Raw genomic sequence first — 18155 nt, forward strand, 5'->3', positions numbered from 1 at the left:
GCCCACTTAGACTCTTTAATTTTAAAGACATTGCATGTGACGCTGGTTAAAGAAACTGCACTACCCCGCCTGCCCACCAGGGGGCTCCAAAGACAGCTTTTCCTGAGCGCTGCGCCACACGTGTTATGACATTAACTGTCAGGCTGGTGCTTCTCCCCCCTACACACACACTCTTCCACCTCATGCTGTCTCCTTTGGAGAAATAAACCCACCAAGAACAAACACCACGGACGAGTCGTTAATCATTTTATTATTCACTTTTAACAGTCTAATAAACTTCTAGAAATATTGTGTGAAGTTAATTTCCCTCTGTAAACAACCAAGAGGGGACAATACATTAATGTTCACAGTATTAGCCTACTCCTTTGCACTGCTTACCTCGAGTGCTCTGCATTCAAGTGACTCTTCCACACAGATCCAGATGGCCTGCCAGGACGAAAGGCAGTTTCTTGTGGGTTTTTTTTTTTGATGACCTAATCAGCATTGTTGCACAGAAATAAAGAAACCAATGAACGTGACTCATCCAACTCTGCGTCTCACCCACCAAACGGACGACAGTTATTGAAATGCTTGAAGTGGAACTGAAAGAGAGCTCCTAGAGAACACTCCTTGAGACAACAAGACACTTCCTTCTCCTACTGCAAGCTTTCATCTGAGCGCATACGCATTAATGAAATAAGCTATAATAAATTAAGGTCACTTAATCTCCTAAGAAACTCAGATTTTCTAAACTGAGGATGAGCTGCTGCTCTCCATAGGCGGAAGGATGAAACCTAGAAGAGAACGTGCTGGTAAAAGGAGCGTGGTCCTCAACTGAAGCTATGCCTACATGACCTCATCGTTTTCCTGAAATACTGACGACGTGTTGCTTGCGCAGGACAGAAATTGTTCCGCAGCTTTTCATTTTCTGCTTTTTATCAATTCACTTGGACTGGTGGTACTTCGGGCCTCTGTCTTGCCCCATAGTTGCTTTCTCGACTTTTCCGTCTGCATTTCACACACACATTTTTTCCATTTCTTCTACCAAAACATTCTTTATTCCAACTCAGGCACATGAAAAAATCATTAAAATTGTGTCCCTGGTGAAGAATAAAGGACTTTTTTGCTGTCCCCCCCCCCCAAGCACCACTGGAATCAGAGACGGATTCTAAAGAATACCATATTTTTCCGTACAGACAAGCATCATGTTGCTCTAAAACTTTACCTCTCAATCTAATCTACCCCAACGCGGCCACAATGAGAATATTTTGTCTCGTGAAGTAAAAAGAGAAATCTGAGATGTAGAAAGATGATTTTTCCACACTACGTTCGGTTTCATACCAAGTCGACCTTCAGTGCAGGCAGCAGAAACACGCACATTCGCAGCGGTGCAGAAAAGTCACAAACAGGAAATGATTTTAACACTGGCAAGTGCTGTACACACACAGCTCTGTGATCTCTGAAGGCAAATGGGTATCATAAAGCAAGATGTGAATATGGAAGTGAATGAAGCAGCGTGAGAAATCAATTGCACACACGCACGCGCATACTTGTCTCTTTTCTCTGCTTGGATCAACACTCAGACTAATTAGTCATTGTTTCAATGAGAAGGGGCTGTTCTATGGCAATGCTAAGCCAGTCACATGTACAGTGGGACAAACACACGCAGCTCAGTGTTACAGTCCTCCCAGATGAACTAATGGCACTGAACTCCTCTTGTCCAGAGAGGGAGCCTCTCACCTGTGGTCCAAAACAGGGAAAAAGAACGTGACGAAGGGACAGGTCAGTGAGAGCACACACAGACTAGCAAATGGCTCCCCACAGCAGGACCCTCCACCACTCTTTGTCCCAAAGCCAGCAGAGAAGCTTGCAGGCAGCCGAGCTCCACTCCGATTAGTGCTACAGTTGGTGCGTGTGGGGCGGTGCTATCGGACTGCAGCGTGTTCTCTAGGAGCACATGAGCTGGGATCTTGACCTGCTCCTTGCCCCAACTCTAACTCAGACCATGGTGAACCTATACAACACACGGCACCAGCACCCCACGTAGCTCCTCGGCCAACTCTTAGACCTCTCAGCTGGCTGCGGAAGTCTACTCTATGGTACAGCAGGCCATACCCAGAGTGCCCTGACAGCCTGGACCCACTCACCCAACTCCCAGCACCTGTCAGTCACCCAACCTTAAGTTAATTTCGACAAAAAAAAAAAAAAAAAACCTGATAAAACATGTTTTGGTCAAGGTTGGATTTTCCTCAATGATTAGAATGCAGGTCTGGCAGCACTGCTGAAAAGGTAAATGTATAATCCTAATGGAACCCAGAGTCCACTGACTTCATAAACCACACCCCCTCAGACTCTACTCTCCCACAAAGTCCTGGGAGGTTCCGTTTGAGAAAGGCAAGCTTTAAAATGAATATATATTTATATATGTATACATTAACAAAACTAAATTGTAGCTGATAAATGCTCTGGTCAACATACATACATATCTATGACCTAAACACAACTCCCAAAATGAAATCATTGGAAAATAATCGAGTATGTCGGGTTCTTTGATACGCAGGAGTCCACAGAAAAAGCTCACATTCTGATTCTCTTTCTGAAATGACTTATTACCACCCATGGGATGTGGGCGAAACAAAACATCTGGGGGAGTCATCAGCTCAGGATCAGGACAGGGCTTTGACCAGGTACAGTTTGTCCCCTTGCTCGCTGGTGAAGATGGGAGCCTTCTTGTAGTGTTCCACAAGCTCTTCCATGGAGCTGAACTTGCGCTGGCCAATGCAGTATAGACTGTCCTTCAGCTGCACCTTGAAGTGCTTGTTCTTACCCTGGGCCTTCAGGGAGATGGAGAAGTCATTGGGCTGCAGGAAGAAAAGGGTAAACAGGCTGGTCAGAATGGGGCATTCACCACAAGGATGACCACCACAAAGACTAGAGAGGCCTGGGGATGACTCAGGTCATTTGCTTAAATTTTCATAATCGCAATGATGCCTATCAGAAGGACAGATGCACAAATTAAGAAGAAATTAGATGAAAAAGACATTCACATTTCCATTTTATATTGTCCAAACCTGTCAAAAGTAAAGCAAAACAGCCCTTACAGCCTGTTATTCTGGGCAATTTCTTTTAAGGAGACACTGCTAACAGTACTGTGTAATCTAAATTTTAGTGCTACATTTAAATTTATATTCAGTCATTTAAATTAAGATAGATATATTGTTCTCAATGAAATTTATTTCTGAACTAAAATTGTGTTGCAAAAAAGAAAGGCAGCTGGTAAACTTGTGAATAAATATTCCTGTTGATTTCCAAGGATATTTTAAACATGTACTGACTCAGGCCGAGAATTCAAAGTGCAAATAGTACAAATGAACAGCCATTAAAAAAACCCTATAGTTGATACATTAATACATTTACACCACAGGTTCAAAGTTAAAAAAGGAAATGTGATTTAAGACACTGCACAGATCAGGACAAGGGAGATTCAGCTTGGTAAAAAAAAAACAAAAAAAAAAAAAAAACAATTTGGCCAAGGTTTTTCTGAAGAATTGGACACATCTATGTTCAGACTGCCACCAATGGCTTGTGTGCAATGCTGTCCCATCTCACAACTCTAGAATAGCACAAGCACCCAGCCTGGGGCGCACTCACCGAGGACTCGCTGTCCCTGATGAGGAAGTCACCCTCGACACCGCGCTGGTTCAGTGCCACCTCCGCCTGGTGCCGGGTCACCCTGCCGTAGTACCACTGTTTTCCGGCAAACCTGCCGCTCGCCGATGGCTCGATGTAGTCACAGTCGGGTGTGGGCGGGCCGCCGTTCCCCGGGCCACCCTGGGAGTTCTGCAGGATCGTCACATAGTTCTTTGGCACCAGGCCCAGCTGGCCGTCAGCCTTGCGGCATCTCCACCACTCGGGGTCATTTTCCGGCTTCTCTACCACGTCCATAACCTCGCCCTTGTCGAAGCTCAGTTCCTCCTCGTTCCCGGAGCTGAAGGGGTAGAGAGCCTGCACCACGTGAAGCACGCGATTGCCGTTGGCGCTCTGCACTGCGGCTGCCAGCTTCTCCGTCAACGAGGCGGCCGGGTCGCCTGCCGCCATTCCATCGGGGTCCTCCGTCACGTAGTTGGAGGGAAACCAGCCCACATGGCCACCGTAGCCGCCCCGCCACCAGCCGTCACTGCATTTCTCCATGACGATGACTCGCGTGCCCTTCACCAGCGACAGCTCGTCCTCACGCTCAGCTGTATAGCTAAACTTCACCAGTGCTGGCAGGTTCAGGTCATACAGCCGCTCTCCATTGTCAGAGAAGACATCGCTGTCGGCGTTGGAGGCCGTGTCCCTCATGCTGGGCTTCCTCTTGACCTTCCCGATTCCTGCAGGGAACCGAAGCGGAGGGAAGAAGATTGGTGGGGGGGGTTAACGCTCTGCTGGGCATTACCTTTACACACCAGATGTGGATTCTGAGTGAGTCCAAAGACCCAGGGGGATGCAGAGCAATGGATAATATCATTCTCTCTGCACAGCTGATATGCCGTGCCCTGGTTTGAGAGAGGTATGACACCCGCCATATTTGGGCAGCATCAACCAACAAGGAGGTGTCCACCTTTCACTTTAGGGACCCCTCCCCTCCAAAAAAATAAGGTTTTCTCAACAGACAAACACACTGTCCGTTCATAAATCTAAGGTCACATTTACCAAAGTCGCAATCAATAAATGCTTATATTTCTGACATCTTTCAATTTATACACAGGTTAGGTTCTGTACAAACCCCAGATAAGGCTACAGTAAATGGAAATATATATGGTTTATTTTATTTTTTCACTTCAAACCTTAATTTTAAATGACTGAAAACAAAAATGTGTAGTTTCTACAACCCAATCAATCCCCAAAATTCCCTGATTGAGCCCGTAAGCGCGTGCAATGTTCTTCAGCTTCTGATCAATTCCAACTTTCTATATTACAGTCTCTACACAATCAAAATGTTAATCATACAAGCACCCCTTGTTTATACATTGGTAAGTTCAGCAGAAGTCTCAGATAAAGCTAGAATATATTTTTAAACATTTGTTAACTCCAAACATTAATATTAACTACTTAAAATAAACAATAACAAATAATGAAAATAAAAGAATGTAGTCTCCAAAAACTTTCATTTAATTATTGGTGAATGTTTATACCATACATGTGCAATGTTCCTTATGTATTTAGTAACCACTGACATTCAGAAAAACCATACTCTGGCTGTAAACACGGTAAAAGGCAGTTGAATGAAGACACTCCTACACTGCCATGCCATTTTGTTTCACGGCCGGATGCAAAAACACAGGTTACTTTTGCTCTGCAACACAGAAATTTTCTAAAATAAGTTGGGGAAAAAAAACGCAGTTTAAAAAAAAAAAGATCCGCTTAAAAGTTGTATCTCTGAAAATTCATAAATTAAACGTTCATAACAGAGCTAGTGTACAAAGGGGAAGTCATAAAAACTTTGTCAAAGTCATTTTTGTGATGGTTTCAATTCCGCACATCAAGGGAAGATTGACAAATAAGTTGGGCTATTTCAGCTTCTCACTAACTCTCCATTTCCATTCAGTCCTCAGTTCTGCTGCTGCTGTTGTGACTTTCTGGGCCTCTCAGGTCCGCTCAGCAAGTCAGCTAAGACAGAAGAAACAGTGTAAGCATAAGGTACAAGGGGGGACCGACCCAGCAGGGGTTAGTCACGGGGTGGCGCGGGGCCAGTGCCAAGCTGCCGCAGGCCTCCGACAGCTACGGTATCCCTGGCCTGCGCCGAGTCGCACACCCAGCTGGGATGAGCCGCTCAACATCGCAACGGGTTTCACGCTGCCAGACAGAACCAGTATCAACAGACCGGGGCCAGCGATGCCAGGGCTGCCAGATCATAACAGCAACAAAACTCTGTATCATCAAAGACCTCTTTGGCATGTTTGGCATCACAATAATACAGCCATCAGGAAAAGTGTGTATTAACAATACACAGAAGTACACTAACTGATTCATCTTTGCATTTTTTTTTTTTTTTTTTTTTAAAATATGACTTTTCACTGTTCTCAGAAAATAGTTTAAAAATCCCCCCCAAAAAAACAAAAAAAAAAAACCCCTACACAATTTCACTTTTAGTTGATTGCATCCACAAAGCTTTTTTGAGTTATACAAGGTTTTCTGGATCTACAGGGTAACAGCAAACTATTTGTGGGAATTTAATTTTTGCAGTTGGACTGTGCACAGAACCTCTGAGAACATGAAGGGTGCAGTGTATTCATCTTCCATTTTAATCATCACACTTACTCTGCTCCCAACTCCAGCTCAGAAGGATATGCAAATTGTAGCACATATTTACACTTTACAAACTCAGTAAACATGAATTACTTTGTCCTTCACCGCACCCACATTTCCTTGCCAAAATGGCATCTTGAAGAGACCTGGGAGGGATACAGCTGGGCGGACGCACGCTGCTTGACAGATACACGGCTTGAGCAGAAGCACAGGAGCACAGCCCTACATAGAACCCGAGTTGTGTGCCGGACGCTATTAGGCATCCACATGTCCCTGGGATTCGTCTGGATTGCGGACCCTTCTGGAAAGGCCGCAAACCAGTGATGTCGACACCGAAAAGATGAGCAATTGATAAGACGGACAGCGCGGGCTGCTGGTAGCATAGTGGTTAGAGCTACTGCCTTTGGATCCAAAGGTTGCAGGTTCAATCCCCCCCTCCAGCTGTAGTACCCCTGAGCAAGGTACTTACCCCTCCTGTGTAAATGGATAAATAATTGTAAGCTGGTAATAACTGTAACCTTAACACTGTAAGCCGCTTTGGAGAGAAGCATCAGCAAAATGAATAAATGCATTTCGCTTCTTATTTACAAAGACAGGCACCTCATGATGTTCCCTTGCGAAAGGCTCCAAACCCTTAACTGCTTCAATCCATGTAGAATTGCTCAGAGAGGTCAAATTACATTTTTATGGAAAGACTAAATATGAATCTGTGTGGGATTGTAGAGACCAACACGCAAATGCTTTAGGGGAAAGCCAGCCTCCACAGTAAGGAGTCCCTCGTAACAGGCTATGGACACACACTACCTCCAGTTCCACGGTAACACAATAGATGCCATTATTGTTCCTCTCGGTGGTATGCAGTCATCATTCCTTAGAGGTTGTCTGACCTTTGTCTAAGTAAGGATGCTTCTGTGGATCACCCAGGACATGCAGGAGAGGCAAGTAAACCCCCTCTTCACTATAGCACTGCCAGGACTTACTCAAAACGGAAAACATGGGCCAATGGCTTTCGAAAGGGAACCTGATCAAGAGCTGACTGAGAAGATGAATGTCAACTACGGATTGCACTTTAAACCATACTTTTCAACAATATAAACCTCCTAAAAGCTGAGTCATACAATACATTTATTCACTTAGCAGATGCTTTTCTCCAAAGCAACTTACAACGGATACTATGTAGTGTTATCAGTCCACACACCTTATTCACCAAGGTAACTTACGCTGCTAGATACACTACATCAGCGGAACACACTCTCTCTGTGTCACTCACACACTATGAGGGAACCTGAACAGCATGTCTTTAGACTGTGGGAGGAAACCAGAGCAACCGAAAGAAACCCACAGGGAGAACATGCAAACTCCACACAGACTGAGTGGGGATCGAACCCACGTTCTCTCGCACGACCCAAGCGCTACGAGACAGGAGCACTACTTGCTGTGCCACCACGCCACACAATATAGGCCGAGTTTAAAAATGATAGCTCCTACAACACATTTGTGCCTGTATCTATATGTACCCACGTCACATCTAGCAACTAAAACGGGACAGACTAACGCACAGAGATATAATTGTTTTGACACAAACTGCTCCAAAGTCAAAGGAGTCCACGTGCTCGCCTGCCGAGAAAGGAAAATATAAGGGAGCAAATCATGGAGAGCTATACAACACCGCCGGTGTTCCAGGCTACTGTTATGGTTCAAATGTAAGAGCAGCCCTTGTACCTGTAAATTAAAATGAAAATGAACAGCTTTGAACATGTTAAGTTTGACCTAGAAAACGCAGCGTTTTTCAGGCAAAATGGCAGAACTGTTTCCTTGCCTCAGTGGAATTAATAAGGTTAAACTGACATTCTGCAACACCAGAGGCAAAGGAGGAGCATTAGGTGGAACACCCAGACTGAGATCACTGCCCGTTCTTGCTAAACCTAACATTTAAAATACTGAGCTGCAAAAGCAGAAGCATTCTTCAGGGCCTGGATGCAATTAAAATGATATTCAATGCTTGGGGAATACTGCACTAATGCCTAAAGAATTGAAGGATATGATGGAAACTTGGATTACATCCACACGTTTAACAATGTGAAATGCATATACGATTGACATTACCAACAGGGGTGTAAACTCAGCTCAGAGGTAACCCTTAACTGAAAACACTTATACTGTGCTTTCAGAATAAAAAGAAATTTAAAACATCTTAAAATATACAGGAGACTCATCAAATTACAAATACAAGCCGGAGCAGAAAGCCATTTGTAACTCCTTGATTTTAACTCCAAAGCTACTTTTCCTATTAACAAAGCCTTGATAATACAGCATTTACTAACAGATTAGTTGGTGTAAAAACCCCAGATATGTCTAAAAACTGAGTACTTCATAAGACAAATAGCTTATCTGATCTACCTAAAAGTTGAAACAAAAAGTGACAGAAAATAAAAATTTCATCTCCACACTCTGCTGTTCAATGCATACTGTAGATTGGTTCATCTCTTAATCATACGCAACATGTGATCTTGTTATTGATCACCAGCACTCAGGAACACCAGACAGTTTACACACGTTGTGTTTTACGTGCACTTTACCGGGTCTCCTATTGCTTGAAGGGACAAAACATAGGTTGTGTTCACGCCATTCGAAATTTTAGAGAGACAGATTGAAAAATAAAAAGGCATACTGGGGCGGGATTTTTTTTTCAAAGCAAAAAAATGCATTGGAAATATACCTTTGAACACTGAAAGGAGACACATTTTTCTCTTTCAGATCCACAGAAATTCATCCAGTTTTGACACAAATGCTCATCACACTCCGTTTCCGAAGTTCCGCTGAAACTCGGCAGCCTCTTTGTTTTCACGGCCTCAGTCTGCATTGAGAATAATGGATGGGAATTGACCGAGATGCTTCCTGCAGGAAACCAAAATGGAAGCTTTGCATAACGCCTCCCTCCACAGAGCTGCATCTATTTTCCTGTCGTTCTTCAACCACCACGACGAAGAAAATTACTTTTCATCTCACGAGAAAGCACAAAGGCTGCGGGCAGTGGCAAACCTTATCGACCATGTGTTTCACCCCATTCATATTAAATATGAACGCTGAAGTGTGCACGAGTGCGGGAAGAGTCCGCTTACGTTGAATGACTGAATAAATCCGTCCTCTTTAATAGCCGAGTTTTTCTAAAGCGTTCTTACATCAATTCACTAGGTATTTTTACTGAAAAAATTCACATTAAGCACCCTGCTCAAGGACACACATTACTTTATTTAGCTGACACTTTTCTCCAAAGTGACTTAAGAGAGTAGGACTATTTAAACTGATGTACTTATTTATACAGCAGGGCATTTTTACCGCAGCAAACCAGGGCATGCACTTTGATCAAGGGTACTACGGCAGGAGCTCGGATCTGAACCTGGCTCCTCTGAGCTCAAAGGCAGCAGTCCAAACCTTTACACCGTGTGCATTTCTATTGTAGGCTGGCAACAATGTCCTGAGACAAGGACGAGCAGAAACTCAATGTTTCTGAAATTTTCCTAAATCCGTTTAGTCTAAATGTCCAGGAGCAGAAATGGAAAGAATCAGATGACTTAAACATACTAAGAGTGAGCAAATGTTCAATTTGCCTAAGAACTGGACACAAGCAGAGCAACATTCCTTTCAATCTTTGGCCCTTGAACCTGGTCGGCGACACAACAGCCCGGCGAACGGGAGTGGAGCCGCCCCATTCTGCTGCTTGGAAAAGTCAAATCCACAGGAGGAAAATGAGCCTATTGTGTTAAGATGCTCGACGTCAACATTCCATCTCTGTTAGCTTTCCTGTAGGGAGGATGTGCAGGAAGGAAGCCATGCTGGCTCAACCATGAATCAGAGAAGCCAAAGAGAAATTTAAATTCCATCCTTGGCAAGTCGGGGCTCCCATGCTTGAGAACGCACAAGTGAAAGTGAGTAGAAGAGGCGGCAAGTTGGTGAAACAGCACAGGAACACAACACACGTCTCTCCTGTCCCTTTCAGTGTGGTTTCCATTGCTGATCAGAGGCAAAGGAAGCTGGCAGGTTTTCTTTTAAGTTTTGATGTCTTTCTTTTATTCCAACGATAGATGAGTCCTGAGGTTTGAGACTTCCCCAGCACCGCAGTATCCTATTGTCTGGTAACAGACACAGTTTCAGTTTCAGAACCGCTTGTCCCTTACGGGGTCACGGGGAACCGGAGCCTACCCGGCAACACAGGGCGTAAGACCGGAGGGGGAAGGGGACACACCCAGGACGGGACGCCAGTCCGCCGCAAGGCACCCCAAGCAGGACTTGAACCCCAGACCCACCGGAGAGCAGGACTGCGGTCCAACCTACTGCGCCACCGCACCCCCTTAACAGACACAGTATTTGGGGAAAAGTTTAGCAGGAAACTCCAGGCTGGGAAGAAAAAAATAAAAACTGGACAACATGATGAAACGGTGCGATACAATAATCAGCGAGTGTTGCAGGAAGCGACATACTGCCATGACTGCAAGCAACGCTCTGGTCTACACAGAAATATAATTATACCGTTTCAGCAAGGTCCCCGAGATAGCGAGTGAGGGGAAAGGGGGGGGGGAAAAAAAAAAAAAAAAATCACTATTACACACCTTGTATTTTGAATAAAATTACAAAAGACAAAGATGTGCAGCTTAGCAAAACACAAATTTGCAAGCTGAAATTTTCTGTACTCATTGTCAATGTTATCTCTGATCTGTGTCTCAGAGACCTCAGCAAAGAAGAAGGAGGAAACAAAAAAACAAAAAAAAAAAAAAAAAGCGTGACAACGGCTGTGAAGATGTGAGGCAAGTAAGCACAACCAAACTTCTCACTTTTTGTTCTCTTGCAGACTGTGGTCATTCACTCATGACACCAGACAGACTGAGAAAGAGCCTCCTACATAGAGTGACAAACCTTCTCCAGAACCCCCGGCAACGTGTAGCCGTAAACAGGAGGCAGGCCCACCAAGTGCTTCTTTGTGTCACTGACCTGGACTAGGGTATGGATCAAGGCCAGGTGTGAGACGGAAACCTGCTCAAGGTACTCAGCCTGCTGTTAAAATGACCCATCAGGAGGCCTACAAGCTCAGCAGGAAACACTGAGGGAAGGTGTGTGTTGGGAACCTGCATGTCTTAATGACAGCCTACTGTTGCGGTTGTCTGAAATAAGGAAGGAGAAACACTTTTTCAATTCAGCACTGAACCTAGACAACTTGCCTTAGGCCAAGGGATAAAACACTGGAAGGGGAAAGAAAGAGCAAGAGTCTACACAGCAGGTAGCGTAGTGGTTAGACCTAGGTCTGAATCCCACCTCTTGCTCTCCAGCTATAATTACATCATATTTACAAATCAATGCAAACACTTAACATCATAAGTCCCTTTGGAGAAAAGTGTTAGATGAATAAATGAATGAATGCAAAAGTAGAACTCCTGATGGTTCCAAGATCTGTTACTTCTCTTCTCATTGCTTCCCTAACGGCAGCCCAAGACCTAGAAAATCTGTCTTGCATTAAAATGCTTCCGCTGACAGAAGAGGAAGAGCAAGCGAGAACAACTCTGTCGAAGTATACAGGAGATGCAGCTAATTCATTTTGTGCCACTCTGTCCCTCCGATTCTGGGGCATCCAGAAAATGGGCAAAGCAACACAACACACAAAAACACAGTCTTGTTGGTTCCTGACACATCCGGCTGTCCTTCACACCCATGGTCACCCATGACAGTGGAACGTCTGCCACTTCTTGGGAAAACAGGTAACCACAACGTACAGGAAAGTGACCAAGGCAGAGCACAGGAAACCGTATGTTACCGCTTCAGGAATTCACACCAAGAAGGAACAAAAAAAAAAAAAAAAAAAAAACACACCACAACTGGTTCATTTCCAGGAAGCAAAAACCCGGTGTTCGACAAACTGAAGCGGATGGAAAAGCAAAGCGCGCGCAGAGCGTGAGAGACGGAGAGACGTGGAGAAACTGCTCTCGCCAGTTCAGACAGCTGTCAGCAAAGCCGCATCTACCCACTGTTCACAGGTGTCAAGGGCATCAGCACATTACCTCCCATCTCAACTATTTAACCATTTATAAAGCAAGCTACTGTGACAAAAGAACATTAAAAAAGTATACAAAGATAAATCACTGCCTTCTCCCTCTTTGCCGCACAAAGAACCGGGAAAGTCTCCATCCAGCCAGCAAAAAATGTAAATGCAGGCGCACAGTACACATAAACAGTGAAATGAAACAGAAGCTCACAGTGCCAAATCACTTGGGCTCCAGTGTGAAACACAAGAAGCTTGGAAAAGACCTCAAGACTGAAGGAGAAAGCACTCACGGAAGAAGTGTTTGAAGAGATTCGCCATGTCCATTGCGGAGAGTCGCACCCGCGCTGCTGCTCCCGTCGCCCCCTACAGCTGCACTGCTTTTCCATGAGAACTTCCTGAAGGGCCAGGGCTATTAGGCGAGAGGCTCCCCACCCTGAACACATGACCCAAAACAGCCAATGGGAAAGCTGCTTGGCCTCTTCTCCAACCCTGCAGCTGCGGGCCAGGCCCCTGCTCTTGGGGCCTCGCACGAGGGGGGGGGGGGTGACTCGTCATACAGAGCTGGCGAGCTGCTGCCACGGCATCTGCGCTTTCAGCCTCTCCACACCGAGGCAATCCCTCTCCATGGCTTTTATTATTATGTGTTCCAAGACACAGGGGTGTGACTCAAGCATTGCTCACTTTCTCACACTTCCAAGTGTGCTGGAATCAGCTGCCCCCACCCACATCCACACAACCCAAAAGAACACGCTATAGCAGCTGGGACCGCAGGATATACTAGATACCTGCTTTGAGATCTCTTTTCCAGCCGAGACCCTCAGCTGTCCAGCGCAGCATTCCGAGCCTGTGCAGCCGGGCTAGCTGCTCATAGTGCAGCCACCGCAACAGCCCCCATGCCTGCGTGCTCCCTCCCAGCTTCTTGAGCTGTTATACAGGCTGAGCAGCAACACAGGTCAGCAGACAGACACTGTAAAGGAGCACACTGCCCAAGGGCCCCAGTACGATCCATGCTAATGAACACATGTTCTTCATTTGCCTCTGCAAAAGGAAGTGAGTAGCAGCACTCGGGAAGTGGCCTCCTTTTTGGGTCCAAGTCGAAGAAGCGGTACACGCCACGTGAATCCTGGCAGACAATTTCGACTCATTCTCGACAAGAGGAAGTTCAGGACTGGCCCTAAAGGAAAAGGCAACCATGCTGCAGGGCCACAAACATTGCAGTACCATTGGAACCATCTGGTCACCAGCATAAGGGGTAATTTTGGAAGGGGTGGGACAGGCAACCATCAGGGCCCCAGTTTGCTGCACCAGGTAACAGAGAGAAACACACACACACACACACACACACACACACACACACACACACACACACACACACACACACACACACACACACACACAGCATGGAAGGCGATGTAGGAGCATTTCAATCAGCACTGTCTGAGCAGAACAGTTTAGGTTAATTCAGCTCTCCCCACACCCTTCCGATGTCTCAATGCTCTCACACCACAATAAATACCTCCTAAGATCTCAGGGGTTGTCAAACAGCCAGTGTGAATAACTAAAATCAGTTACTGGAATCAAAAGGTCAGAACTGACAAACACCGAACATGATCGCCAGCGCACAGGCACACCATGGTAAACAATCATGCACACCAACGCACACATAAGCAGTCATATACACAATGTGAGAATACAAAATAATCGTACACTACTGCACACATTCATATCTGAACACACAGAACAAGCCTGGAAGTCCCAGTGTGACTGCTCAGCAGATGACAGAGGGCAGCAAGTGGCATAGCATTTAGAGGCAGATACCACGTACTCAAAAAACCCAGGTTTGAATCCCACCTCCCACCACCTATAAATGGGTAAACTTTATTAGGGGCTTAATATTGCAAGTAACTGGAGGAAGGCATCAGATAAATGAATAAATTTAAACGCAGCAGCTCTGACCTATGGTGGCCACCGTTCTACACTGGAAATTAATTGCCTCTGAACCTTCAGGCTGACACTGTGACCATAGCGTGAAGAGGATGTTATCAATGCTGAAGAGTACTCAGTTTACACTGCCAAATATTTTACATTACATATCTCCGTAATTACATTGGATTTCTTTAACAAAAAAAGCCAAAACAAGTCTGAATATGAGCATCAGCTCTTGTGCAGAGCTTGTGACGCAGCCCTGTGTGAGTCGAATCTCAGCATCATTTTCGGCAAACTTAGTACACTTACACTCATTAGCCAACACTTTTCTCTAAAGGGACTTACGATGTTAAGCTACTTACAATTACTTACCCATTTTATATAGCTGGGCAATTTTACTGACGCATCTTAGGGTCAGTGCCTTGCTCAAAGACTCTACTGCTGGAGGTGGGATTCAAACCTTTGACTTTTAGGTCTAAAGGCAGCAGCTCTAACCACCACACTACCGACACTAGTAAAGACGACAAACTACACTATGGAAAAAATTTTTTTAAATTTAGTTACGTTGGTTTTTGCGCTGATTATGACTCATTAATCTTTACCAACAACAAAAATATCACTAGTTCTTCTGAATTGTTGGTTTTAGTTGTTTGGTTTAGTGTCAGTTTTTTACAGCCGCTGGAAGATTCTAGAAGGCACCAGAACATACGTAGAAAGTACCAAAACATTCTATCAGATCATCAGCATCAGATTCTAAAAGGTACTAAAATATTCGATGCCAAAGTTCTCCAAAATTTGTTAATTTCAAGAATGTGGAATTTTGCCTAAAAACTGACATATAGTATGAATGAACGCAAAAAGTATTCTTAATCTGACAAAACAATGTAAATTGCTTAAAAAAGACAAATTAAGAGCCCAAAACCACAGAAACCCAACCCACGAGGTGTTCCTTGGTCAGGAGTATTAATTGCTTGGCAGACACCTCACTAGCGCATTCCTTACCTGGAGGAGCGATATGCAGCAAGGAGAGGCACAAGTTGGTCAGCAACAGCCAAAAGTGACTGAACCGCTATGAGACGAGCTCGATGCTAACTGCACTTTTCTTGTGCGCAAATGGACCACCTTCTTGTTTGACGTCTTTCTGCCACATCCTATAGCAGCTCAACACAGAGGGTACTTCAATAGACTGACCTAAATTTGGACCACCTTCCTGTTTGACGTCTTTCTGCCACATCCTATAGCAGCTCAGAACAGAAGGTACCTCAAAAGACTGACCTAAACTTGGCACTAAGATGGTTTGAGTTCTGCCTATCTGACAGATCCCATCAAGTGGTCTGGCGGGCTCCCGTTCTTCTCTGCCTCTCTCAACTGGTGTCCCACAGGGCTTGGTACTTGGTCCTCTGCTCTTCTTGATCCACACCTCCTCCCTCGGCCCTGTCATTGCCTCCCATGGATTGAAATACCACTGCTACGCTGATGATACCCAGCTCTTCCTCTCCTTTCCACCTGGAGCATCAGACATTTCCGCACCCATCACTGCCCTCCTCTCGGACACGTCTTGGGCAGTGTTGCTGCCCAAGGTGCGTTTTAGTTGCCAAAGCGTTTCTATGCATCTCCTCTACTCGTTTCTCTGCACTGACTTCCAATAGCTGCCCAGATCAAATTTAAGACCCTGGTTATTGCCTACAAATGCATCAATAGAACTGCTCCAAGCTATCGACAAGATTTGATCAACTGCTACACCCCAACCAGACCGCTACACTCTTCCACACCTGCCCATTTGGTGGTCCCACACACAAAAGGTAAATCATGGAGGTTGTCGGTTCTGGCTCCGTTGTGGTGGAACAACCTCCCCCGTCACTCGGAACTGCTGAAACTGTCCACATTTAAAAAGGGTCTGAAAACTAACTTCTTCCAGACTCACTTCACCCATGATCTCTTCAAGTTTACGTAAGGTGTAAATGTTCATGCACCATAACTTTAAGATCATGCCTGGAGAAGCCTTTACACAGCTACTTCTGTATGTACATAAATGTGTATCTCGAATCCAATATTGTCAATACTCAAAGTTTTATGCAGCTACTCGTGTCATGAACATTGGTGATCTGATCGTACTTAAGAATCACACGTCTGCAACTGTGTCTCTCTTTCTCCTAATGTAATGCACAAACTATTTTCTGCGAGATTTACATCGCTTTGGAGAAAAGCATCTGCTAAATGAATAAATGTATTATATCTGGGCCTAAGAACAGACATTTTACAATGCACATTTGCACTGTTTTAATTCATTCTACCACAAGCCCTTCCCATGCTGCTTACTGTGGGTGTATTTCTATAAGATAGAATGCTAGAAAGTTAATTTTATCATCCACGAAAACAGTAACACCTGTATTTGCAGCGCGGCCACATACATGCTCCGCTGTGGCTGAAGAGGTGTGCTGCTCCTTTCCTTCAGGCCCTTGAAAGAACACTGTTGCCATTGTCTCTGTTCTGGGCTTCCACCGTGACCTCCAGCAGGAAACGGAGAGCCAGTCAGTGCAGACACCATCGCCTGCAGTCGGGAAACCCTGCAGTGGGCCTCGTAACACACCACTCCGCAGTGAAACACATTCGCAACTGCACAATGTTGGAAGTCTGAGCTATGAGGGAAAACTAATGGCTTTAATAGATCTCCGCATCTTGGAAAAATAAATGGAGTTGACAAAATGTGTTCCTTCCGTTGATGTAATGCCCTTTTTGTATTGTTCTCTGAGATCTGCATCGCTTTGGGGAAAAAAAAAAAGCGTTTGCTAAATGAATAATTGTAAATCTGTTCAAGCAAGAACTTAAATTAAAAAAATGAAAAGCACATCTTGCTTGCCAGAACAGTTAGATCCAGGGCTGGTAATATTTCTGCCAATTACTACATGTGGCAACAATACTAAACAAAAAGTTTACGCTACTGCACTACATTCAGTGCTGTAAAATCACCATGCAATTTCAAGAAATTCTTGAGGGAAGAAAAGCACTGAAAACACTTAAAATACCAGAAGCTTCAGTATACTGAACCTACATCTGTCGAGAGCTACCGAATTGTCGGTGTCCACGCTGTTTTGATAGTTATGACGCAGCTCTGCAAATCTGCATTTTCTTCAACATATTTCACTGTCTACATTTATGTGTGTGTTACATGTGGGGTGTGTTAATCACTGTCCTCACTATCTCCTCTGCATGCCAGAAAGAATGCGCAAACTCTCTACATGAATTTAAAAGTGGAGCAGAGATATGGTTTAGGTTCACGTATTTCAGTAAATTTCGATCTATGGCCAGGTGGGAAGCTTGCTAGGATTCACAGGTATTTTTCTAGCTTACTAAAAATCAAAAAACTTCTTGATGGACCAAATACCCAGAACAGTGTTTACAGAAGTTCTTTTGAAAAATGATTGCTTTTAATCAAGAAATATTAAACCATTTTTAAAGGGTGGTTTCATTGGAGCCTCACAGCTTTTGGGGCTTATATGGACATGGTTCAACCCCCACTCATTCTGTGTGGAGTTTGCATGTTCTCCCAGTGTTTGTGTGGCTTCCTTTCAGGTAGTCTGGTTTCCTCCCACAGTCAAAAGGCATTTGTTTCAGGTGGATTGATGACTCTAGACTCTACACTGCCTGCAGTGCCTCTGCTGCTCTGTGGTGGACTGGTGCCGTCCAGGGTGTAGCTTGCCTAACATAGCACCCTATGCTTCCAGGATAGGCTCCAGACCATGGAGATCCTGCCTTCAAATAAGCAGCTACCAATAGTGACTGAGCGAGCAAAGGTTTGTCAGCAAGTATGGTCAAGATCACGTTTCATCCGCCACAATGGCAGCTGGTCTCAATACCTTGTTACTGATTCAGGGTTTAGAGCGTGAAAAATGAGGTTGTAGAAATACTACAAAGGGTGAGAATG

At 44.8% G+C, this 18155-nt stretch overlaps 1 protein-coding gene across 3 annotated transcripts in view; it reads right to left on the reverse strand.

Moving 5' to 3' along the window:
- Positions 1 to 456: 456 nt before the first annotated feature.
- nck1a (NCK adaptor protein 1a) overlaps positions 457 to 18155 on the reverse strand; it is a 38313-nt gene continuing 20614 nt past the window's right edge. For 2 of the 3 annotated variants that reach the window (XM_029250376.1, XM_018753656.2), the window contains exons 4-5: positions 3631 to 4352; positions 457 to 2840 (exon numbers count right to left, since the gene is read on the reverse strand). In XM_029250376.1, coding sequence (XP_029106209.1) covers positions 2646 to 2840; positions 3631 to 4352 — 917 coding nt within the window. In that variant the 3' untranslated portion in view covers positions 457 to 2645. Of the gene's footprint in view, positions 2841 to 3630; positions 4353 to 12594; positions 12674 to 18155 lie in introns of those variants that run through there. The other variant, XM_029250377.1, reaches the window with a different exon arrangement.

This window comes from Scleropages formosus, chromosome 3 (assembly GCF_900964775.1).
Source record: "Scleropages formosus chromosome 3, fSclFor1.1, whole genome shotgun sequence".
In the NCBI taxonomy this organism is placed as follows: Eukaryota; Metazoa; Chordata; class Actinopteri; order Osteoglossiformes; family Osteoglossidae; genus Scleropages; species Scleropages formosus.